The sequence below is a fragment of the Coregonus lavaretus genome (genome assembly GCF_964263955.1).
Source record: "Coregonus lavaretus genome assembly, chromosome: 5".
Lineage (NCBI taxonomy): Eukaryota > Metazoa > Chordata > Actinopteri > Salmoniformes > Salmonidae > Coregonus > Coregonus lavaretus.
Genome location: NC_139992.1, coordinates 48364180 through 48391076, shown reverse-complemented (window position 1 = coordinate 48391076; position 26897 = coordinate 48364180). Strand labels below are relative to the sequence as shown.

Genomic DNA, 26897 nt, shown 5'->3' with positions numbered 1-26897 from the left:
GAATAACAGTCACCCCTTTTAACTTTATTTTCCAGACAGATTGTCTAATAGGCAGTCTAATAGATTATAATCCTTCCTATGATATTATCTTTTTAAGCCAATATGATTCCCCAAAAACCCTACTTTTTAAAATCTTCTATCAGACAGCCGTTTAGTGTACATCTTATTGTACAATTCAATTTAAACAATGCATCTCTTCCCAACACTGCAATAACAGTATCTTCTAATATTAGTATGTCTATTTTAATTTCTCCTTGATTTTTTATAGCATAGCTCAATTGGTTCCCTAAGAGTAATTAGCTGTTTTACTACCTCAAATCCCTATCCTAATTAGTTAATTTTACATAGTGAGATGTTTAACCTCTTTAGGCTGAACACAGATAAGTTTTTCCACTATTCACTATCACTTCTCATAGTCCTGTTTTTACTTCAATTGTTGGATATTTTCTCTTCTTCTCTAATCGATGCTATCAGCTGACACCCCCCTTTCGGATCTTCTAGGCACTCTAGAATCCTTAGGGTTCACCTGGAGAACAGGTGATCTTGAATGGCCCCTGTATCTTCCTTAAAAATGTTCTCTGTTGTTTCCTCCTGACTTGTTGCAGTCACAGGTAAAGTGACCAACCTGTCCATAATTATAACAGTCTTCTGGAGATTGCTGGAAGTGTAGCTGAAATCTTCCTCCTCTTTCTAAGCCTTCTCGTCCTCTTCCTCTCCAATTCTGTCTGTCCAGAAACTGGCTGTGGATATGAAACATCTGGTACCCCCCTTGGTGGCTGGTACATTGCATTTGATATTGTTCAGTTGAAGCTGTAACAGTGATTGTTGATTTGGTTCACTCTGATTCTTCATAACCAAAGCTTCTCTTCTCCACCAGTTGTATGATTGAGTTTTCTGAGAGTTTCTTGATCCTGTTCTTTCTTGCTGTTGACATATCAGGATTCTTCAAAAGCTTATATTCTAAGTTCTGTCCTCAAAATATCATCTTCCATCATCTTCCTACTTTTCTTCAGCATCTTGGCCTCAATGTATTCTTCTCCTCCAATTCTTGGGATTATTTTCTCAGCAGGTTTTCTCCTTCTGTATCTTCATCCTCATCTTTCCGAACCTCATTCGTCTCTTAGTTTCCAGACATCTCGGTTTTTCTTCCTTCTGGAGTTTTGGATTCATCTTCATTGTCGTTTCTGCTTGTCCTCTATCTATTATTCATCTTCATCTCTGATGCAACAATCACCCTCCTGGATGATCCCTGGAAGCTGAGGATAAACATCCCTAAGCTCTACTTCCTTCTCGTAAGGTGGGTGTCTTTTTGCTGAATCCGTATGTGAGAAAGGTGTACTAACTTCTGCCATTAGTTTTCCTGTCGCCTTTTCTTCCTTTAGCATTTTCTCTATACCTTTATCTTATCGCTGGAATCTTTTATCAGTTTTTGTTTGAGAATGAAGGGCAACTTTTGTTTCATTTGCCGGATAACCTAACACTACTTTAGTTAAAGGATTACTATTTTTCCCATATCAACCAGTGTAATCACTTTCATAGCCTTGCTGTCCTTTCTCCCCATTGTAACAACCCTTTTATATTCCTTTATCGTGAATTATTTTATTTTAGACTATATAGCCTATGGCTTCCCCCCTTTAATTATTAATATAACCTCTCTTTTTTTTTTTTTTTACCAATCAACCAAAATATGAACATGAAAAAATTCAATTAAATTTTTATTCAAAAACCATTTCTAATTAAAATAAAAAATCAATTAAAAAATAAAAAATCAATTAAAAATTATGAATAATTAAAACCAATTCTTATTTCTATATCCTATCTTACCCATTTCATCAATTAGTGGCTATCTTACCACAACCCATCAAATGCAAGTAGTCAACTTCAGACTACAATCCTAAAAACAAAGCCTGTAACCCTACAACACTACAATTCCCATAAACAATTATCTTAATTTTACAGAATAATGTCAGTCCTTGATTCCCAACACAACTGTAATTAACCCCAGTGATGCACATAGCCTCCCAAATGCAATTTTTAATGAATTTGCCAAGCCTATGTGAAATTGTCATAACATCAAATATCCTGTAGGGGGAAGATTTTGTAACCAGACCAGTCTCAAACCCTTGACTCGATCCTCTGCCGCGTCACGTGACGCTACGTCAGCACCCCCTCTCTCTCTCCTGTCGTATCGTCCTATTGCTCCTCTCATATGACAGAAGAACAGAGACACAGGAAAAGATTTTAGTAGTTAATGCAATCACTGAGTTATTTCAACCATATTCAATATTCCTTCGTTCACATTCGCTCTAAGACTGAACTCAGAACTAAATAGATCGCTCAAAAACATTTTTATTTTAATCCGTCATTTAATTTAATTCATTACGTCAACATATATTTAATGTATAAATTCACTACATCTCAACAAATAGTTTCATGTTCAAACACCAGCCGCTTTAACGATTTAGAAGATTCGTGTCCAAATCTCTCCTCTTTGTGGCTATTTCTCTGTCTATTCCTGCAGCACGCAGCCCCCCAGAAATATGACACGTTACCCACAATCCCGTTTTGTAGTTTTAGTAAACAACGTTTTGTAGTTTTAGTACCGGAACCCAACGTCTCATAATCTCGTGCCATAAACTACAACTCCCACGTTTTGTAGTGTAGTGTCATAAAATTAAACGCATGCGCAAATGCATTCAATGATACGATTCCCAGACAATAGAACGATAGCATTACGCTACAGCTTCACTATTTTATACCTTATACTCACACAATTACACATAACAGAGCTCACATTTGCGTAGAACTCTGAATTCTACACACACACACATATTTTAAGAGGCTTAGTCCATCGCAATGGGACCTCTAAGGACACGTTAGCATGTAGCACGCAACACAATTAGCATTTAGCCTTAGCATTTAGCATTAGCCGCTATGCACCATGTAGCATGAAAACAATGCACCCGACATTGCGTCTTTAATTACTTTTTCCTTTGTCCTAGCTTTAGGCTGCCGTGAGTTCTGGATATTTTATGAGCGGTCCCCCCCAAGCAGATATCCCGTCGGACAGAAGATGGGCAAGCAACCCCCACTAAATCTACAACCAAACTCCAGTCGAAGACTGACCTGACAACACATAGCGCGTTACCAGGATTTATGGCCCACCATAGGGGTCGCCTCGTTTGTTCCGAGGGCTTATCAAATCCTGCAATGTCCTAACTTGTATACATATCTTGGCCCCGATTGTTCTTGACTTACTATTCAAGCAACACATCTCTATAAACAATCCATAAGCTCTACCCACTTTTGTGCTGTTTTAAAAATTGTATAATGATTAGCCAGACCCCCAGTTATCAGCAATAACGCCACACGAGGCACATTTCGGTCCTAAATGGTACATTTCTCCAGTGTACAATCACATAGCATCCAAACCAACAACTTCCAAAGCTGTGAGGAAAACTCACCCTTGTCTGACTTCAAAACGAATTAGCTTGGCGGCAACGAATGCAACAAAGAAGATTTGCAGACCAGCCCCACGTTGGGCGCCATTTGTCGTATCGGGTGAATGCTGGCAATTATTGCTGATAAACAAAGGAGTCCGCTCATACTGAACTTGGATCATAAGGTTTATTCATATCACAAGCTTCAGCATAAGTGACAGATGTCATGACATCCGGAGAACGGCGTCCCAGATTTGCAATGGCCGTTCTAACTTCTTCTTCGTTTAGCCCCTACTTATAAACAATGCAAAAAGTGGGGTGCTCCCTCTTCTGGCCAATCACCAGTCTCCCCTGTCTACAACACACTTCCTGTCTGTTGTATGTGGCGTTACACTAAAACATTCCCTCTTGATACTAAAATTAACGTCCTCTCTGGTTCCATTTAAAACATTAACAAAGGCATAATCCTAATACACAACACTTTTTTTTACTTGAGCAATACTGCACCAAACACCTTAGTCAGATGTAAAATTGCGCAATGAAAACATCCTTGTCAAAATTAATTACAGATTTCTTGAGTTATCTTAGATTCATTCTGGGTATTTTGAGGAAGTGAAATAGGCTTCCGCGTCTACAGTGTCTCATGGAGGACAAACATCATTAACCAAATGCAGAATCTGTCAGGAAACACACCTCCAAGACTGAAATATTGTTATTCTAATGAGCAACAGAAAAACACGTGCCAATCAGCGTGTTCAGTGGCTCTTTAAAGCTGGAATCAGTAATGTTGAAACTGCCATGTCGTTTGCGATATTACAAATAGAAAGAAATTACTTCAAACAATGAACAATGTTTTTTTCCCCTCCGAAATCGTTGCACATTATTGCCTACGCGATAGAACAGCAGTATGTCTTGCACTTTTTTTTTTTTTCACCATGATGCTCCTCTCCTCTGTTTCATAAACAAACAAAAACAAAAACAAATGTGCTGGGGTAACAGTGGCGCTGCTTACCCTAATGTGGATTCCAGCTTTAAAGGTCGACTTTGGGGGGGGGGGGGGGGGAAGCAAAAACAAACGGCTTTAAACTGTATAACTGATCAATGAACAATCATAGCAGGCCATTTAATGCTTAAAAACAAAACAAATTATGAATAAGATATTTGGCTACAGAAGTGCCATTTCTTACCGATGTATAAAGCTTCCGTCCAAAAATAAATCCTGTGAAATGACGTCAGCACATACTGGAGGAGGCTAGCTACAGTGGCTAGCTTAAGTTCTGTCAGAGACTTGAGTTGCCTTGGAGTTTGTATGGTTTGGTTTTGCCCTAGGGAGATTACTGCACTCAAAGAATCATCTATTTGCTGTAGTCAAAACCCATGTTGTTTTGAATGTGTTCAGGGTGTTTTTCACCTTGAATGTTTACCACAATGTTTATGATGTTTTTGAATGAATATACAGTACATAGACCTGTTTATTTGTTATGTGTGTGCGTGTGTTTGTGCCTTCTCTGTTTGTATGTGTGTGTCCTTCAGTGTGACTCATCTGTTACAAGCCTGGCTAATCACCTTGTCTCCACCTTCCTCCTCCTAATATGTACCAAGTGGACCGGGCTTGTTAAAGTGACATCACCACCTGTGACGCGCCTCCCTAACAACAGGTGTTGCTAGGGATTCACAATGGGGGGTGTGAGAGAACGCACAAATGAAGGAGGGAACCCCTTTCTCTTCCTTTTACTCTCTCTCTCTCTCTCCTCTCTCTCTCTCTCCTCTCTCTCTCTCTCTCTCTCTCTCCTCTCGCTCTCTGTCTCTCTCGCTCTCTCTCTCTCCCTCCTCTCTCTCTCTCTCTCTCTCTCTCTGTATGAATGATTAGACAGTGAGTTGTCAAATACTATTTTGTCTGTCTGTTTTTCTGTATGTCTGCTCCCCTCCCCCTCTCTCTCTCAAGGATTAGACAGTGAGTTGTCAAGGGACTCCTCCCTCTTCACTACAGTTGAATAATTGGACCGTTGCTACATCACTATATTAGTCTGGAACCATTAACTGATTTGAGGAATCCTTCTGCAGTTAGAGGAAGAGAGGGAGAAGGAGAGAAAGGGACAAGAAGGTGGAGATGGAGTAAGAGGAAGGAGAATGGGGATAGAGAGTTAATTTGAGCATATGGTGGATTGAGTGAATTGAGAAGACAAATAAGAGGCAGTGACAGACTCTGTTCACACCATCATGTCGACCTGAATCGTACTGGGCTTACTTCCTTCCCTTTCCAACATGGTTCCAGCAGCTATGGTGGATGCGTAACCACGCTGGCACGGTACAGCTCAGCTCAATAGTGTAAAAGGTGTATTACTGTCATGCCCCATCTAGGCACAGATCTAGGATCAGCAGATCCTATGGGTCATGATGGACTATGGGTCATGCCAGTCCACATCATGCTGACCCTTACCTTAGCCATTGGAAGGGAAACCACAAAACAGAACGTTTCTAGGGGGAGGACCGATAAGAAAGGGGAGGAGAGAGGAGGAGAATGGGAGTGGTCCAGACGGAAGAGGGAAGGGTCAATGAGAAAAGGGGAGGGGTGAAGGGTAGAGCCCAGACAGTGGGGCGCGTTCCTATGCTCAGGCGTTGCTGACACCTGACAGATGTTACAACGCCTGGATAAGTATTTCATGTATCAACTAAGCACATCATATGTTATAGCATTCTGGCAGTCAATGACACGGTCGATGACATGGCACGCAACCATTGGTTGATTCATGCAACATCCGAACAGGGAAATGCAACCAGGGACTTCTCTGACCTGTAAATCCCATTAAGAACAGAAGAACCTGATGTCCTTTACTAATCACCCTCACCCCCTTGGTGAGATCAGAGCACCAAAACAAATCCTGGCAGACAATGCCTGCATGCTCTGATCTGCAGATCTATCAGCTTACCCTTCCCCAACCCTAACCTTGACAATTAGGAGGAAAACGCAAAACCGACCTTAGAGCATCAGTGTTTAGGGGCAACGTCATCATACTTCACCAAAACAGGGTCGTATTCATTAGGACACACCGTAGCAAAACGTTTTGCAACGTTAATAAAAAATGAGCATTTCTCATTGGACAAGCTCAAGTTAGTCTCTCCCTTTTTCATTCTGTTTTCTCTTGTGTGGTGCCTAATAAACATGACCCAGAGCTCTGTAAATCTGTTTGGCAGTATGGAGTGTGCGAGGAACAAAGAGTTTAGATAGATACGTTTTGTAACCAGAAGGCTGTCTAGGCATTGTGTTGAATTCAACTACTTGGTTTTCTCAGACAGAGGGAAAGATGCAGTACACTGTTGACGGCGAGCTGCTTGAACGCAACAGTATGCATATTGTATACATGTTTTGAAATACGCCCTAGCGGTATTACTCATGTTGGGATGTTCAGTGGTGTTTGCTTTAGGAGTTGACTGATGGTTTTATACAATGAGCAAAGGTGTTTCTCAGATTTGGGTTTCAGTTCAGTCAGATCTGAATATGAATGTAATTTTACCTGATGAAAGTTGGAATTTGACCCCAGATATTGACCCCTAGTTGGAGTCGTCTGAGTGACAGACTGAACTTCACTGGTGTACAAGAATAGATTATAGGATAGTTGGTGATTGGCCTATCTCTCAGAGTAAAGAGGATTATGAGGTGTGTCTTGGAAGAGAAGGAGGTAGAGAGAATACACTGTTCCTTTAAAAGTATTTTTAGTTCAGGGCTTCTCTCTGGTCAGCGGTCAGGAGAATCTGGCGTTAAGGGCGGAGTTAGGCGCGTGGCAGGTTGCTAATGGGAATGTAAAGGGCTCAGGACTAATATACCACTAATTAAACATTGCTCTGCTCGCAGGGCTAGTGCTACTGAGGAACCACTGAGGAACCTGTTCACAGAGAGGATAGTAGAGGATACATACACAGGATATACACACCGACAAAGTAAAGGTATGTGACTCCTCTGTCTTTATGAAAATAACTTTCTGATTCTGACACCTGTTGCTGCAGAGTGGGAGGGATTTGCCTTGGAATTGGCAAGGCTGGTGATTGGATGTTCACTGGTTGCATATTTCAGTGAACACTTACTGTAGGTGTGTGTGTGTGTGTGAACGCGTATGTGTGTGTCTGTGTGTTTGTAGTGTGCATGCATGTGTGTGTGTGTGTGTCTTTGTAGTGTGCATGCATGTGTGTGTGTGTGAACGCGTATGGGCTGTTTCCGCTCCACGGGCTTGAGGCCATCAGGGCTCGCTCCAGTGGCCAGCCCAGTGTGGGGAAGGCTATCTGTACAATACCATCGTTTATCACTGGAGACAGCAACCAGCGCCTGCCTAAAACACACCTCCATCTACACACACACCCACACCGTCACCACCAGGGAGAGGAAGGACGGGGGAGAGAGAGGGAAGGGATGAGTGAGAGAGATAGGGGAGGAGGAGGAGGAGGAATAGAGGAAATGAAAGGGAGAGTGGGAGAGGGGTAGAGGGGAGGAAGAGCGTAGTGAGCAGGAGAGAGGGAGAGAGGGAGGAAAGAGAAGATGGAAAGGAGAAGGGAGAGAGATGGAAAGGTCAAGAGAGAGAGAGAGACTACAGAGAGAGGAGGAGTCTACTGCCTTACAATGTTTACAATAGAAACACGCAGAAGACTGTTCTGTTCAACTGAAACACAACGACCATCCAATGCTATAATAAACACAATGACCATCCAATGCTATAATAAACACAACAACCATCCAATGCTATAATAAACACAATGACCATCCAATGCTATAATAAACACAATGACCATCCAATGCTATAATAAACACAATGACCATCTAATGCTATAATAAACACAATGACCATCTAATGCTATAATAAACACAACGACCATCCAATGCTATAATAAACACAATGACCATCTAATGCTATAATAAACACAACAACCATCCAATGCTATAATAAACACAATGACCATCCAATGCTATAATAAACATTATGACCATACAATGCTATAATAAACACAAGTAAACCAGCACTGTTAATGGCTGCGTTTCATTCCAAAAAGATGTTCCCTCCCCTCTGCCTTCGTTCATTCCCCTTCACAGGTCTGATCGGGCTGGATAGGTGAAAGCAACATGGTGGGAACTAGACGGAGCAAGTGATTACACTTACCCAGTTGTTTCTATCCATGAGGTGAATGAATTTAGGCCAAGGGATCTTTTTGGATTGAAACGTAGCCAATAACAAGATATCTGTAGAGAAATTGCTCACAGCAATAACTCTCCCACCCTAGGACCTCTCCTCTGCTGTTACCCAGGGAGGGCAAGCCTAAAGCTGGGTACGCAGAGGACACATCCAGCCTGGAGCTCTGTAAACTGTGAATAAGCACTGAATGTCACATTACAGCGCATCCCACTGATGGAAAGCACAGTGATCTGGAAGGTATGCCTGCTTTAAATATAGACTTAGAATCATTTCCAGGATGCGCGTGGAGGAATTAAGTGTGGAATTGCGCTTGAGCTATAACTGTGCTGAATAGTTTTCATCTTGTGGATAGTTTTTAGAGAATATTATGTATAAATCTGTTACGAATTAAAAGAATGGTACATATTTTCCCCATAAACTAGGTGTCATGTTAGGGCAGCAGGCAGCCTAGCTGTTTGGAGCGTTGGGCCAGTAACCGAAAGGTTGCTGGTTCGAGCCGACTAGGTGAAAAATCTGTCAATGTGCTCTTGAGCAAGACACTTAACCCTAATTGCTCCAGGGTCACCGTCAATAATGGCTGATTCCTGTCTCAGGGGGAGTGGAATATGCAGAAAACAAATGTCCAATTGTACATGTGTGAAATAGAACAAATGTAAGCACCCACTTCATTATTATTATATGTAGATTAATAAATTCGGAGTAAATACCAAACTGTTTATGCAGAGTAAATAACAAACTGTTTACACGTATTAGTGTATCAGTCAAGTCACAAGGGCCCTATTCAATCAAAAACTGTTTCTGGTTTTCCACACTATAAACGTTATTTTTGCTTGGTACATGAATCCAAATTGTACCAGAACTTCACCCCAAAACCTGGTCATAGGATTTGATTGAATAGTGTCAAGGGTATGAGGAAAAAGCAGCTAATTGAGGTTCAGTACAGTTAAGATAAACAGACCCAGCTACCGTGATGCACTCTGGGAAATGGAGTCTCGTCCAAGCCCCATGTTCGCCTAGGGATGTGTTCACCAACTCTGGTAGTGGAGAGCTACATTATGTGCAGGGTTTAGTTTCAGCCCTGCATTAACACAATTAAGTTAAACAAATTAAATCAACCAAGGTCTTAATAATATTTTGAACATGTGTTTTGGTTGGAACAAAAGCATGCACACCTGCACACTTGACCCAGAGAACTACAAGGCTATAATGGCATATCACTGGCATTTAGGTGTGTGTGTGTGTGTGTGTGTGTGTGTGTGTGTGTGTGTGTGTGTACAGTCGTGGTCAAAAGTTTTGAGAATGACACAAATACAAATTTTCACAAAGTCTGCTGCTTCAGTTTTGATGATGGCAATTCCCATATACTCCAGAATGTCATGAAGAGTGATCAGATGAATTGCAATTAATTGCAAAGTCCCTCTTTGCCATAAAAACATTTCCACTGCATTTCAGCCCTGCCACAAAAGGACCAGCTGCCATCATGTCAGTGATTCTCTCGTTAACACAGGTGAGAGTGTTGACGAGGACAAGGCTGGAGATCACTCTGTCATGTAGATTGAGTTAGAATAACAGACTGGAAGCTTTAAAAGGAGGGTGGTGCTTGAAATCATTGTTCTTCCTCTGTTAACCATGGTTACCTGCAAGGAAGCACGTGCCGTCATCATTGCTTTGCACAAAAGGGGCTTCACAGGCAAGGATATTGCTGCTAGTAAGATTGCACCTAAATCAACCATTTATCGGATCATCAAGAACTTCAAGGAGAGAGGTTCAATTGTTGTGAAGAAGGCTTCCGGGCGCCCAAGAAAGTCCAGCAAGCGCCAGGACCGTCTTCTAAAGTTGATTCAGCTGCGGGATCGGGGCACCACCAGTGCAGAGCTTGCTCAGGAATGAGAGCAGACAGGTGTGAGTGCATCTGCACGCACAGTGAGGCGAAGACTTTTGGAGGATGGCCTGGTGTCAAGAAGGGCAGCAAAGAAGCCACTTCTCTCCAGGAAAAACATCAGGGACAGACTGATATTCTGCAAAAGGTACAGGGATTGGACTGCTGAGGACTGGGGTAAAATCATTTTCTCTGATGAATCCCCTTTCCGATTGTTTGGGGCATCCGGAAAACACCTTGTCCGGAGAAGACAAGGTGAGCGCTACCATCAGTCCTGTGTCATGCCAACAGTAAAGCATCCTGAGACCATTCATGTGTGGGGTTGCTTCTCAGCCAAGGGAGTGGGCTCACTCACAATTTTGCCTAAGAACACAGACATGAATAAAGAATGGTACCAACACATCCTCCGAGAGCAACTTCTCCCAACCATCCAATAACAGTTTGGTGATGACCAATTTCCAGCATGATGGAGCACCTTGCCATAAGGCAAAAGTGATAACTAAGTGGCTCGGGGAACAAAACATCTACATTTTGTGTCCATGGCCAGGAAACTCCCCAGACCTTAATCCCATTGAGAACTTGAGGTCGATCCTCAAGAGGCAGGTGGACAAACAAAAACCCACAAATTCTGACAAACTCCAAGCATTGATTATGCAAGAATGGGCTGCCATCAGTCAGGATGTGGCCCATAAGTTAATTGACAGCATGCCAGGGCGGATTGCAGAGGTCTTGAAAAAGAAGGGTCAACACTGCAAATATTGAATATTTGCATAAACTTAATGTAATTGTCAATAAAAGCCTTTGACACTTATGGAATGCTTGTAATTATACTTCAGTATACCATAGTAACATCTGACAAAAATATCTCATAACACTGAAGTAGCGAACTTTGTGAAGACCAATACTTGTGTCATTCTCTAAATTTTTGACCACGACTGTATACTTCTGGATGTGTGACCCCCTAAACACTTGAACCCACTCATTGTAGGCCTACTTCAAGATGACATGATCATCTTGATATTTAAATGTAACCAGACGCGAGGAAAAATTCCGGTATTATAGAATGCAATAGTCAGCAGCTTAGGTCATGTCATTGTTGTATAGTTTACAAATTAGCAAAGGGAAATACACTTGCCCCTTTGAACTAAAAAGAGCTCTTCTGTAGTTTACCCGTTATGTATTTAACTGTTATCGTTGTCCCCTTTAAAGCCTACATCTTTTCCTTCAGTGAAGTGTTCTGATCACCTGTCAGAAGTGGTACATGCGCGTTTGTGAGCGCAGGGAGAGAGAGAGAGAGGGAGAGGATGTGGTGTAGTAGGCTAGAACTGAAGAGAGACCCGCACGGAAAACCATCCTCCATCGCCAGAAGAGATGCGCGATATCAACACAGAACCGAGAGAACGAGGGAGAGGGCGATGTAAAGATGGAGAAATAATTTGAGATGCACGCAGAGCCGAGGGGGGCCGTTTTCACCGCCTTTCACCGCGTTCTTTGGAGCTAAAAACGCAGAGCGTCGCGTCGAAATCCAAACGGGGGGCGGCGGGAGTGGGCCATCATGGGGAACGAAGCGAGCCTCGAAGGCGGCGAAGGGTTGCTTGCTGGATTACCGGAGGGGCTCGCACCGGACGGGAAAGGAGGCTTCATTCGGATCTCCACGGGGGCACAGGTGGACCTGAGCCAACTCAGCGAGGATGACAGGAAGCAACTCGCCGCGGCTATGTCAAGGGCGCAAGCCAGCAAGCCCGGGGGCGCGCCCGCTCGAAGGCAGGATTTTACTGGCATTTTTGTGCACTTTAAAATGTCCACACCTCTCGGTACCCCGTCATTTAACGGGCCTGTACATGAAAGAGAACGAAAGGCGTGTGTTTATGCCGTGTTTTGATTAGGCAGAGCACTGCAGCTTGTCAGCAGCGTATCCCTATGAATGCATAGGAAAGGAGAATGAATGCACGTTCACACCCATTCACATTTATTTTACCATGGGAATAGATGATGCCATTCAAAAATGGGATAGTTGGTTGTTGTTATTGACATTTGCAAAAAATTGTCTTGAAGCATTGATAGGCATAAGACCAATGCTGTTTTTACCATACATTTATTAAATTAACGCATCCCATCTCGTAAGATGCTGGACAATTGTCAGTTCGTTCACAATACCGCAGCAGATCAAATATTAGAATACACTAAATGGTATGATACTGAAATAATCTCTTGTAAGAATTATTTGAATGCGCCTTACTGCGTAAATCGTGTATTGTGCCATTACCCTAGGATAGCCGCTGTAAAATCGGTGGTAAAACACCAGCGTTTGTGAAGAATCGAAATGCCTGCTGGGTAAAAATTCCTCTGTCAAGCCACTGTATTTTTCCCCACGAACGACGCTATCACCCCAAACAAATAGCCAATTCACTCACGGTGCCAACATTGTATAAAACCATGCCAATGTTGTCAATTATATAGCATAGCCTAATCGTATTTGCTCATTTTACCTAGCTTCTATTGCAAATAGATGTCACGAGTCGATAGTCAGGACGACGCTGGTTGTGTGAATAACAAGCCATCAATGGTGTTGAATGTGTAACCAGATAGGGATTTTTTGCGTGTACCCTATTGACCAACAATTCCCCCAGTATATCATTAAAAGATAAATTGGCACACGATACACGTTATCACTAATTCCTTATCACTAATTAGCTCCGTTGGTAACTCTTATTTTTACCCAAGCCCGAATAGGGGGAGGGGAATGCATAAATATTAATGTGACTATATATAGAACAGTGAGCACAAATGTCATCACAGTCATTGATTTCCCCTTATTGCTTCTTGAAAGTGGGTTTTGAATTTCATTTTGGAAATGGAAAGATATCGAACATCTTGTGGAAGGAAGCACATTAGCCAAATGGATGAGCGGTCTGTCTGTGAGCTAGTTGCTGACCATGGTGCTGAAACCAACAGTTGCCTATTGTTTTTGGCACTTAAAGGAAAACTCCACCCAAAAACTATATTTTGGTATTTGTTTCATTAATCCATTGTTGACATAGTCCTAAATAGTTTTGCTTGTCAGCAATCAAGTTTTCAAGATATGTAACTTTCAAAATACAGAAATCATACATGTATGATGATGCAAAATACATCATACATGTATGATTTCTGTATTTTGAAAGTTACAAATCTTGAAAACTTGATTGCTGACAAGCAAAACATTTTGGGACTATGTCAACAATGCATTAATGAAACAAATACCAAAATATAGTTTTTACGTGGAGTTTTCCTTTAAAACACCAATTAGCTTATGGTCTGTTGGACTCAAATGGGAAGCTATTTTTCTCTGTAATTCATGCTCTACCTTCAGTTCAATTTCACATTGACACTTCACTGTTCCAAACCTGAACAGTTTTATCTTATTTTGCGCTCGGCATTGATCTATCTATGGTCTATGTGACAGGTTCAATCTCAATTGATGAGTAGCAGGGTTGCACCTGACAGCAGTGTAGGCTAGGCTGTCTATCCCACCTCTCAGCTCTATCTAATAAGGCTGTCTCATCTTACCCCATTGAGTTGTCTCTCACTCTCTCTCCTATATCTCTATGATCTCTCCACTGTAGATGTCATTCAGCGCTATTCACCTTCCCATCAGCACTAGCCTAGGGCTGGTGCTACGCTAGCTTTGTGCTCACTGTGCCGATGAAAGGCCTATGTCCAATGGTTTTGGGGTGAAAGGTTAGCTTGTTATGTCGGGCAGAGGCTTAAGTGTGTTTCATAATTGAGCATTTAGCCTACAGTATTGCTCAATACCCACAAACATCCACACCTCATGTAGGCCTTGTACTCTAGTTAAGTAGGCTATGTTATTACAACACATCCTAACATATTGTTGAGATGTCTGTAGAATTTGAGGGATGAGTTGTCATATAAGGATTATCATTCTTAATGATTTGGTTGTTTGGAAGATCAGGTTATTTGGGATACATACTGCATGTGAGTCTGCATTTGAGCATGTATGTGTGTTGAATTATGTATTTAGGAGCTCTTCTGCGGCTATGGTGATCATGAGTGTTCATTTGATCTCATCTGTAAGTGTGGCAACTGGCAAATATCAGCCATTTGATAGTCTTAAGTAGCTTCCCCTTCTTCTCTCCTCTCCTTCATCTTCGCTGATCTGAAAATGCAGCAACATGGAGGAAGCCTGTGGCAATTTGCTTTCACCTATCCAGCTCTGTCATATCAGGACAGATTAAGGAAAGGAGGGAAGAAAGGAAGTCACAGAGTATTGAGATTCATACACCCCATCTATTTCAATTTGTACTGCCTCATGACTCCTCTCTCTCTCTCTCTCTCTCTCTCTCTCTCTCTCTCTCTCTCTCTCTCTCTCTCTCTCTCTCTCTCTCTCTCTCTCTCTCTCTCTCTCTCTCTCTCTCTCTCTCTCTCTCTCTCTCTCTCTCTCTCTCAGGCCCTTGGAGGCAGATGCTCAACAGCGGCCCCAGCAGCCAGGAGTCGGACCCTCTGGTCGGCTTAGCAAGAGTCGCACCGTAGACGCGTTTGGAGAGGGCCCCACTGGCAGGCCGGCCCCTGGCCGCAGTCCCTCGTCCTTCAGCCTTTTAGAGTCCCGATTCAGGCAGGAGCCCAAGGACCTGGAGAAGAAAACAGGCATGTTTGGCTCCAGCTTCCTGAGTGGGGCCAACCCGCTGAACGCTGTCTCGTCCATGACGTCCCAGGTGTCCTCTGGAATGTCGTCCATGTCCTCAGAGGTCACCTCCATGGGCTCCGGGGTCAACATGCCCTCGTTTGGCCTGTTTGACAAGGAAGAGAAGCCTGGAGAGAAGCCCCAAGGTGGGCCCCCAGGGCCGGGCAAAAAGGGCCCCCAGCAGGGGGGGCCAAGACCCCCTGGCCCCGCACAAGGGCCCAGACCCGCTGGTCAAGGGCCCCCTGGGCAGCAAGGGCCCAGAACTCCTGGTCCCGGACAAGGGCCCAGACCCCTCGAACAGCAAGGACCCAGACCCGCTGGTCAAGGCCCCCCTGGTCAGCAAGGTCCCAGACCCCCTGTCCCCGGACAAGGACCCAGACCCTTTGGCCCCGGACAAGGGCCCCCTGGGCAGCAAGGGCCCAGACCCCCTGGTCAAGGACCCCCTGGGCAGCAAGGGCCCAGACCCCCTGGTCAAGGCCCACCTGGGCAGCATGGACCCAGACCACCTGGCCCCGGACAAGGGCCCCCTGGGCAGCAAGGGCCCAGACCCCCTGGCCCCGGTCAAGGGCCACCTGGGCAGCAAGGGCCCACTGGCCCCGGTGCACAGCCAGGTGCCGGCTAAAGCTGGGGGTCCCCCTGGTCCACAAGGCCCTGGTAAACCACCTGGAGGTGGGCTGTGTCCGCTGTGCAAGAGTACCCAGCTCAACGTGGGCTCCAAGGAGCCGCCCAACTACAGCAACTGTACCATGTGTAAGAACCGGGTGTGCAGCCTGTGTGGATTCAGCCCCCCAGACTCGGCGGTAAGAGAAGGCCCTCTCTCTCTAGCTCGCTTTCTTCCCCCCTCGCTCTCTCTCTCTCTCTCTCTCTCTCTCTCTCTCTCTCTCTCTCTCTCTCTCTCTCTCTCTCTCTCTCTCTCTCTCTCTCTCTCTCTCTCTCTCTTTAACCTTAAAAGGTATTTTGTACTGTAGTTTGTACTGACTGAGGGTCTATTATATGGTGGTTTATCTAATTTAATAACACATCTGTAATAATAGTAGAAATTCACATTTTGTCGCAGATGTATCAGATAATTCATTCAATTAAATGTCTGCTGCCAGTGTAGTTCCATAGATACAACAATCAACGCATGCCTTGAACTAATTTCAGTTTTCATTAGTACAACAGTTTTTGTTCATTAGTACAAAATTTGCCCAGCATGTCTGAATGACATTTCAACTTCACAAGAGAGGCACAGTACACCATTACAGTACAAAATATGCATAAAAAAGGTGAATCAATAAAAACAACAGTTAAGTCTGATATCTAAAGAAGCCTAGCGATAGTTTTTAAGCGTTAGCATTTTTAGCATTAGCCTTTGAGCATTTAGCATTCCAGAGATGCTCATGCAGTCAGGCTTAGCTCTGGAAATGCCCCTGACATTAACGCCAAACAGCTTGACGAACAGAGGGGCCATATGGACCCTGGGGAGGCTATCAAGGTGACTCATGTCATGGGCACAGGAAGCCTCCAACCACCGGCCACTGGCAGGTTTCAGTAGCCAACCACACGAGCCATACACTCCGAGTCATCATGCCTGTTAAAACTGAGGAGGGCATGTGATCTGTTGTTGGAATAAATATACTATAACAAGATATTTATCCATATAAGGTATTTATTTATATATGCAAGAAGTACAGAAAATACAATACAAATAATTAATTCAAAGATTTGGTCATCAGTGCCCCTCTCAAAAAATGATATATTTGCACACGTTATCAGATAAAACAGCAGAATCACAAAGTGGTCATATTTAGCATCTCTTTTTCTGGGGGTAGAGTTATTGAGCATGGTATTCACAAAGAGAAAGGAAAGGTTTGTTCCATGCAAGACACTGATAATAACCATGTCAATGGCCTCTTTTGTAGTGTTTCTTGTTGTAGACAATGGTAACTAAGGCCATGTCCTGTGTAGTGAACAATAACATTACACTGTAGCTAAGCTAGTTGTCAGGATATGTGACGAAACTCCATCTTTAGAACAAACATACAGTATATACAGTGAGGGAAAAAGGTATTTGATCCCCTGCTGATTTTGTAAGTTTGCCCACTGACAAAGACATGATCAGTCTATAATTTTAATGGTACGTTTATTTGAACAGTGAGAGACAGAATAACAACAAAATAATCCAGAAAAACGCATGTCAAAAAATTTATAAATTGATTTGCATTTTAATCAGGGAAATAAGTATTTGACCCCTCTGCAAATCATGACATAGTACTTGGTGGCAAAACCTTTGTTGGCAATCACAGAGGTCAGATGTTTCTTGTAGTTGGCCACCAGGTTTGCACACATCTCAGGAGGGATTTTGTCCCACTCCTCTTTGCAGATCTTCTCCAAGTCATTAAGGTTTCGAGCCTGACGTTTGGCAACTCGAACCTTCAGCTCCCTCCACAGATTTTCTATGGGATTAAGGTCTGGAGACCTCTCCAGGACCTTAATGTGCTTCTTCTTGAGCCACTCCTTTGTTGCCTTGGCCGTGTGTTTTGGGTCATTGTCATGCTGGAATACCCACCCACGACCCATTTTCAATGCCCTGGCTGAGGGAAGGAGGTTCTCACCCAAGATTTGACAGTACATGGCCCCGTCCATCGTCCCTTTGATGCGGTGAAGTTGTCCTGTCCCCTTAGCAGAAAAACACCCCCAAAGCATAATGTTTCCACCTCCATGTTTGACGGTGAGGATGGTGTTCTTGGGGTCATAGGCAGCATTCCTCCTACTCCAAACAAGGCGAGTTGAGTTGATGTCAAAGAGCTCGATTTTGGTCTCATCTGACCACAACACTTTCACCCAGTTCACCTCTGAATCATTCAGATGTTCATTGGCAAACTTCAGATGGCCCTGTATATGTGCTTTCTTGAGCAGGGGGACCTTGCAGGCGCTGCAAGATTTCAGTCCTTCACGGCGTAGTGTGTTACCAATTGTTTTCTTGGTGACTATGGTCCCAGGTGCCTTGAGATCATTGACAAGATCCTCCCGTGTAGTTCTGGGCTGATTCCTCACCGTTCTCATGATCATTGCAACTCCACGAGGTGAGATCTTGCATGGAGCCCCAGGCCGAGGGAGATTGACAGTTATTTTGTGTTTCTTCCATTTGCGAATAATCGCACAAACTGTTGTCACCTTCTCACCAAGCTGCTTGGCGATGGTCTTGTAGCCCATTCCACCCTTGTGTAGGTCTACAATCTTGTCCCTGACATCCTTGGAGAGCTCTTTGGTCTTGGCCATGGTGGAGAGTTTGGAATCTGATTGATTGATTGCTTCTGTGGACAGGTGTCTTTTATACAGGTAACAAACTGAGATTAGGAGCACTCCCTTTAAGAGTGTGCTCCTAATCTCAGTTCGTTACCTGTATAAAAGACACCTGGGAGCCAGAAATCTTTCTGATTGAGAAGGGGTGAAATACTTATTTCCCTCATTGAAATGCAAATCAATTTATAACATTTCTGACATGCGTCTTTCTGGATTTTTTTGTTGTTATTCTGTCTCTCACTGTTCAAATAAACCTACCATTACAATTATGGACTGATCATTTCTTTGTCAGTGGGCAAACATACAAAATCAGCAGGGGATCAAATACTTTTTTCCCTCACTGTATCATATAGGAAATCAATATGATTATCTAATGATATATGTATTATGTGTTACAGATGCATCAATACAGTAGTTTCCTATTTCTAACTAACCATAAAATGCATCTAGCTTCATCATAGTAGCTTTCCTGTATTTCAAGAATGAATCAACCAATAAACATAAAACGAATAAAACGTTTTGTAATGATAGGATTTTTGCCTCAAATTAGAGCAATATTCCATTTGTAAGGCAGCCTTGTCGAATAGTACATTTAATGGTTGTTCTGCAAATTGCCACGATCTGCAAATACAGCTCCCATTACTGCAACACGTAATTAGTGTAAATCATTCAATTTGCTTTTAAATCCCTCATGAACTGAGCGAAAAACAATTTGCATTGTGAAAAGAGAATCATGCATGTTATTGAAATGGGCTAATTAAGTTGTTTTTTATCTGAATTACTGTGATGTTTCACTTAATGGAAAGGATTGTGTTTGTGACGATACCAGTATTGCAATATTTTTTCCATGGCAAAAATGAAAACACAAAGCAGAACAAACTCTTTGGTCCTTTAAAATGTAATGTAATGTAAAATATTGTGTTCTATAGCTTGGAAAATAAATAAATGTGACTCTGGATGACAACATAATGATGTGTGTTTCCAACATTAGGGCAGTTTTCCTAAAGAAGTTAAATCTGCTTTGTGTTTTGTGTCCTTGCCACGTTACTAACGAGTATCACGATACTGGTACCGTCCCGGCCATACAGTACATGTGTGTGTCGTATGTGTGTCTGACCATGTTTTGGCTCTTTTCAGGGCAAGGAGTGGCTGTGTCTCAACTGCCAGATGCAGAGGGCTATGGGGGGTATGGATGACCCTCCTATGATGGGCAGGGGCTCTGCCCCTCCTTCCCCATCGAGGAAAGACCCTGGCAAAGATGGCAAGAAGCCCAATCTACTGATTAAGCAGCAGAGCATCTCCGACAAAGGCTTAACCCCTCCAACCACGCCCAAACAGAAATCCCCAGGCCCATCTTCCCCGAAAGGCAGCCCCCAGCCCTCCCCGGCCAAAGGTAAACAGGAGTCCAGCTTCTTCGGGGGCCTGGGTGGCATCAGCCTAGGGGGCCTCACCGACGTGGCCAAGCCTCCAGCCGCTGCCTCCCAGGCGGCCGAGTCCATCACAGGAACAATGTTCAGCGGCTTTGGTGGGTTCACCGGATCAGCCAAACCTGATCGGGCCAAAGCCGCCGCTGGTCCCCAAAGAACAGCAGAGTCGGTGACAGGAAAGATGTTCAGCGGGTTCGGTGGTTTTACAGAGACAGCCAAGCCCCCGGCGGCTGCCTCCCAGATGTTCGGGTTTGGCTCATCCATCTTGAGCTCTGCCACCAACCTCATGACCACCGACTCTGTGGACTCTGTGGATGAGAAAGCTGGTTCTCCTGCTGATTCTCCTGCCGGTTCTCCTGTAGGCTCTCCCCCCGACTCCCCCTTCTCCACCCCCGGTTCTCCCCCCGGTTCTCCCCCGGACTCCCCCTTCTCCGCTCCTGGGTCTCCCCCCGACTCAGACAGCCCTGACACCCCGCCCGCCTCCAAGAAGGCCCCCAAACGCGGCACCTCCCTGCTGAAGGACCAGAAGTCCATAGAAGCAGAGCCCTCCACGGAGCCTCTGAAAGCGGGGGAGCTGCCTATTCCGGCCCCAGGCTCGGGGGCCCAGGAAAACTGCCCTCTGTGTAAGGTGGAGCTGAACACTGGATCAGCCGACACGCCTAATTACAGCAACTGCACCGAGTGCAAGAAGAGTGTGTGTAACCAGTGTGGCTTCAACCCCACACCTCATCTTGCTGAGGTGAGACCAGTACAGCTTTCAGTACTGCTAATATATATATATATATATATATATATATATATATATATATATATATATATATATATATATATATATATATATATATATATATATATATATATATATATATATATATATATATATATATATATATATATATAATATAAACAGTTCTGCTGAAAGGTACACAAACCATACACGGATTTCAGCGGTTTCCAAGGTTACAGTATGTGGGTTAGAGCTGCAGACTTTTGCACACTCCATGTTGTTCAGTCCCTCACTGGCTATATAAAAACCACGTCTGCAGTAAATGTGGTTTCTATATCTTCTAATTGTAATCAGGACACAAATATTGACAGCATGTTTAAAGGTACCCCTCTTACCATAAGTGAACCTGAACCTTAGTCACGGTCTTGGTTGTTATGACTGCTGCACGTGTTTGACCTTTGAGGGAGTGGTTGATGCGTTTAGCCTTCCCTAGCCTCCTAGCCGCACTGTAGTCTATCTCTAAGCCATTGTGGGACTAGGTTAATAAGGCTAAATGAATGCCATTTAAATGGCCATCTCATTTACACTTTAAAAGGCTGCCATTTGACTCTGTAATCTAAGAGAGGGGTGTGTGTGTGTGTGTGTGTGTGTGTGTGTGTGTGTGTGTAGATGTGTGTGTGCGGTAATAGGAACCAAATACTCTTTGAATGCTCATCTTCCTAGGGGGTTATATAGTGTTATTACTAGCATGTCCCATTGACGCTCAATTAACATACATTCCTTACATTCAGTTCCCAAGAACAGATGGTTTATGGGGTCATCAAATTATATTAACAGAAGCACTGCACAGAATTTCATACGGTTCAGCGAATCAAAGCACACTGTGAAACAGTATTCTGATGGGAAAATACAGCAGTAGCCTACTTAGTGCATATCTACTGTGTAACTGCTGTATATTTTGGTTGACATGTCAATTGGGTGTAAAAAGGGTAGAGTTGGTTTCTCAATTATAATAGCAAGTTTGGTTGAACTGTGACTAGATTGTGTTTGTCATCGGCCATGTCTGGCTAGGCTTAGGAGCTACTCACAGTGTAAGATGTTCAACCTTGAGTGAAAACAGTGAAAGCGTTGAAAGCAGGTATAGTTGAGCTCACACGATGGCAGGTTTGGCGTAGCTTCACATGCTAGCTTCACTATGCTTGTTGGTAGTTTAGCATTTAGCGGCGTAGCGCGTGGCCAGTTCCCTTAGTAATCATGCTACTGGTCTATTTAAGGTGTTCCGAGGAGATTAGGCAGAGCATGTCTAACTCCTTGTCACATGGTGAGAACCATGACTTCCCCACCCCGCCCCACAAGATGGCCGCCACTCCATTATGTAATGACGTCACTGAAGAGGCTCTACATTTTCTCATGTAGTTCATAATTTCCGTTTTTTTACATTATTGTATGTAGAAACACATACACTGTGATGTCATACAGTACTTCAAAAGACAGTTAAAATAGAGGTAAAACACACATCATAGAGCCTCATGTATCTTTGGTTTGGCTCAGACGGCTAGTTACTACAGTACTACTATATACCCTAAGGTTGTTATTAGTGTAAGTACCTCATTACTACACAGGTGTAACTTACTTGACTTATTAATTTTAGCTCCTAGAGGAGCAAAGGCCCTCAGGTTACTACCTCTGGACTACACAGGTCAACTCAATATAAAATGCTACCAATATCATAGACTGGTATGTATCTCTGTGTTGTCATACTGGCCCATCTTTGGCATTAATGAGGAGCAGCATATTCCTCGAATGTAGTCCAAGCCACGGGGAAATCTGTAATTACATTGGAGAGCTCAGCATCGTAGGTGATTATGTTCTTAGATGGCCTAATGAGCCAAAGATTAGGTGTCTCTGGACCAGTGTGTCTTAACACTCCAACCGATAGACTTGTTTTGCTCAAAATCAGGGTTGTGTTCATTAGGCATCAAACTGAAGAAAAATGACTGAAACGGTGAGGGACTAGCTGGACTTGTCCAATAAGAAATGCTCATTTTCATTTCCAATGCAAAACGCTTTGCGACAGTGTGCATTAATGAATACAACCCAGGTGCAGAGTACAACTGACAGAGATGAAATACCACCATGTTTCAGGGACGATGTAAATTCCTCTTTACTCAGTCGATTCAGAGAATGAATAGGACATTCTGATCATGAATTGAAAAGGTTCACTGAAAAACGTACTAATTAAAAAAGTCCTAATTTCCCAATGTATGTGTTGAATTTAGATCCCGAACTTGATTTTAACTGAGCTGAAATTCAATTCAACCCAACTAGACACGCATCTAATCTAATCCATTCAATGATGCTTCATGCAGAAACTGAACTTGTGGTGATTGATGGAGAGCTATGTAGAGCCCTGAGTCCTTTGTGATGAAGAGGAATAGATAGAGAATGTGAGTCATTGGTCTAGGACAGGGCATGGTGCTGGATGGCCATTTGAACGAGGCTGCTACTGCCTCGGCCTACCTACCTCAATACACTGACTCATCCACCCCTTTCTCTGCTTCGTCAGCGAACATGCCTCTGTCACTCTCCAAAACACTTGCTTCGAGCTGAGAATTTGTTTGTGTGTATTTGTGTGTGTGTGTTTAGGGGGTTGTGTGTATGTGTGGGGGTTGGTACATGCATTACATTATGTCTGAAGGAGCATTTATCTGTGTGTTTGTTGGTGTTTGGTGTGTGTGTGTGTGTGTGTGTGTGTGTGTGTGTGTGTGTGTGAGTGTGTGTGTTTAGGCATGCTATAGAAAAGGTAATCTCTGCTTCCTAAAGGATTTAAAGGGAATCAGGAAGCCTATAGTTTCTCCTGAGGCTTTATCCCAGTCAGAAGAGGTGTCCCTTAACCTTCCTCAAAATGAGCCTCTCTCTTTCTCTCTCTCTCTTTCTCTCTCTCTCTCTCTCTCCCCTCTCTCTCTCTTCCTCTCTCTCGCTCTCTCCCCCCTCTCTCTCTCTGCCCTCTCTCTCTCTCTCCCCCCTCTCTCTCTTCCTCTCTCTCCACCCCTCTCTCTCTCTCTCTCTCTCTCTCTCTCTCTCCCCCTCTCTCTCTCACGCCCTCTCTCTCCCCTCTTGCTCTCTCTCTCTCTCTCTCTCTCTCTCTCTCTCTCTCCCCTCTCTCTCTATCTCTTCCTCTCTCTCTCCACCCCCTCTCAATTCAATTCAATTTCAATTAACATTGCCAAAGCAATATATACAGTGTTGTAACAATGTGCAAATAGTTAAAGTACAAATGGGAAAATAAATAAACATAAATATGGGTTGTATTTACAATGGTGTTTGTTCTTCACTGGTTGCCCTTTTCTTGTGGCAACAGGTCACAAATCTTGCAGCTGTGATGGCACACTGTGGTTTTTCACCCAGTAGATAAGGGAGTTTATCAAAATTGGGTTTGTTTTCGAATTCTTTGTGGATCTCTGTAATCTGAGGGAAATATGTGTCTCTAATATAGTCATACATTTGGCAGGAGGTTAAGAAGTGCAGCTCAGTTTCCACCTCATTTTGTGGGCAGTGTGCACATAGCCTGTCTTCTCTTGAGAGCCAGGTCTGCCTACGGCGGCCTTTCTCAATAGCAAGGCTATGCTCACTGAGTCTGTACATAGTCAAAGCTTTCCTTAAGTTTGGGTCAGTCACAGTGGTCAGGTATTCTGCCACTGTGTACTCTCTGTTTAGGGCCAAATAGCATTCTAGTTTGCTCTGTTTTTTTGTTTGTTCTTTCCAATGTGTCAAGTAATTCTCTTTTTGTTTTCTCATGATTTGGTTGGGTCTAATTGTGTTGTTGTTATTGTTGTTGTTGTTGTCCTGGGGCTGTGCGGGGTCTGTTTGTGTTTGTGAACAGAGCCCCAGGACAAGCTTACTTAGGGGACTCTTCTCCAAGTTCATCTCTCTGTAGGTGATGGCTTTGTTATGGAAGGTTTGGGAATCGCTTCCTTTTAAGTGGTTATAGAATTTAACGGCTCTTTTCTGGATTTTGATAATTAGCGGGTATTGGCCTAATTCTGCTCTGCATTCATTATATGGTGTTTTACGTTGTACACTGAGGATGTTTTTGCAGAATTCTGCATGCAAAGTCTCAATTTGGTGTTTGTCCCATTTTGTGAATTCTTGGTTGGTGAGCGGACCCCTAGACCTCACAACCATAAAGGGCAATGGGTTCTATAACTGATTCAAGTATTTTTAGCCAGATCCTAATTGGTATGTCAAAATTTATGTTGCTTTTGATGGCATAGAAGGCCCTTCTTGCCTTGTCTCTCAGATCGTTCACAGCTTTGTGGAAGTTACCTGTGGCGCTGATGTTTAGGCAGAGGTATGTATCGTTTTTTGTGTGCTCTAGGGCAACGGTGTCTAGATGGAATTTGTATTTGTGGTCCTGGCAACTGGACCTTTTTTGGAACACCATTATTTTTGTCTTACTGAGATTTACTGTCAGGGTCCAGGTCTGACATAATCTGTGCAGAAGATCTAGGTGCTGCTGTAGGCCCTCCTTGGTTGGTGACAGAAGCACCAGATCATCAGCAAACAGGCCGGGTGCTGCAGACTGTTCTAGTGCCTCACCAATTCGTTGATATACAGTGGGGAGAACAAGTATTTGATACACTGCCGATTTTGCAGGTTTTCCTACTTACAAAGCATGTAGAGGTCTGTAATTTTTATCATAGGTACACTTCAACTGTGAGAGACAGAATCAAAAATCCAGAAAATCACATTGTATGATTTTTAAGTAATTAATTTGCATTTTATTGCATGACATAAGTATTTGATCAGTAAGAATTCCGGCTCTCATAGACCTGTTAGTTTTTCTTTAAGAAGCCCTCCTGTTCTCCACTCATTACCTGTATTAACTGCACCTGTTTGAACTCGTTACCTGTATAAAAGACACCTGTCCACACACTCAATCAAACAGACTCCAACCGCTCCACAATTGCCAAGACCAGAGAGCTGTGTAAGGACATCAGGGATAAAATTGTAGACCTGCACAAGGCTGGGATGGGCTACAGGACAATAGGCAAGCAGCTTGGTGAGAAGGCAACAACTGTTGGTGCAATTATTAGAAAATGGAAGTAGTTCAAGATGACGGTCAATCACCCTCGGTCTGGGGCTCCATGCAAGATCTCACCTCGTGGGGCATCAATGATCATGAGGAAGGTGAGGGATCAGCCCAGAACTACACGGCAGGACCTGGTCAATGACCTGAAGAGAGCTGGGACCACAGTCTCAAAGAAAACCATTAGTAACACACTACGCCGTCATGGATTAAAATCCTGCAGTGCACGCAAGGTCCCCCTGCTCAAGCCAGCGCATGTCCAGGCCCGTCTGAAGTTTGCCAATGACCATCTGGATGATCCACAGGAGGAATGGGAGAAGGTCATGTGGTCTGATGAGACAAAAATATAGCTTTTTGGTCTAAACTCCACTCGCCGTGTTTGGAGGAAGAAGAAGGATGAGTACAACCCCAAGAACACCATCCCAACCGTGAAGCATGGAGGTGGAAACATCATTCTTTGGGGATGCTTTTCTGCAAAGGGGACAGGACGACTGCACCGTATTGAGGGGAGGATGGATGGGGCCATGTATCGCGAGATCTTGGCCAACAACCTCCTTCCCTCTGTAAGAGCATTGAAGATGGGTCGTGGCTGGGTCTTCCAGCATGACAACGACCCGAAACACACAGCCAGGGCAACTAAGGAGTGGCTCCATAAGAAGCATCTCAAGGTCCTGGAGTGGCCTAGCCAGTCTCCAGACCTGAACCCAATAGAAAATCTTTGGAGGGAGCTGAAAGTCCGTATTGCCCAGCGACAGCCCCGAAACCTGAAGAATATGGAGAAGGTCTGTATGGAGGAGTGGGCCAAAATCCCTGCTGCAGTGTGTGCAAACCTGGTCAAGACCTACAGGAAACGTATGATCTCTGTAATTGCAAACAAAGGTTTCTGTACCAAATATTAAGTTCTGCTTTTCTGATGTATCAAATACTTATGTCATGCAATAAAATGCAAATGAATTACTTAAAAATCATACAATGTGATTTTCTGGATTTTTGTTTTAGATTCCGTCTCTCACAGTTGAAGTGTACCTATGATAAAAATTACAGACCTCTACATGCTTTGTAAGTAGGAAAACCTGCAAAATCGGCAGTGTATCAAATACTTGTTCTCCCCACTGTATATGTTGAAGAGGGTGGGTCTAAAACTGCATCCCTGTCTCACCCCACGGCCCTGTGGAAAGAAATG

The 26897-nt window shown here is 43.6% G+C and overlaps 1 protein-coding gene across 1 annotated transcript in view; it reads left to right on the top strand.

Annotated features, from left to right (window-relative positions):
• Positions 1-12054: 12054 nt before the first annotated feature.
• The window catches only part of pcloa (piccolo presynaptic cytomatrix protein a), a gene marked incomplete at both ends in the record, with an annotated part of 70491 nt that continues 55648 nt past the window's right edge, over positions 12055-26897 (top strand). Inside the window, 4 exon segments of the mRNA XM_084161577.1 lie at positions 12055-12263; positions 14941-15795; positions 15797-15983; positions 19609-20637. Of these exon segments, the coding sequence (XP_084017703.1) occupies positions 12055-12263; positions 14941-15795; positions 15797-15983; positions 19609-20637 (2280 nt within the window).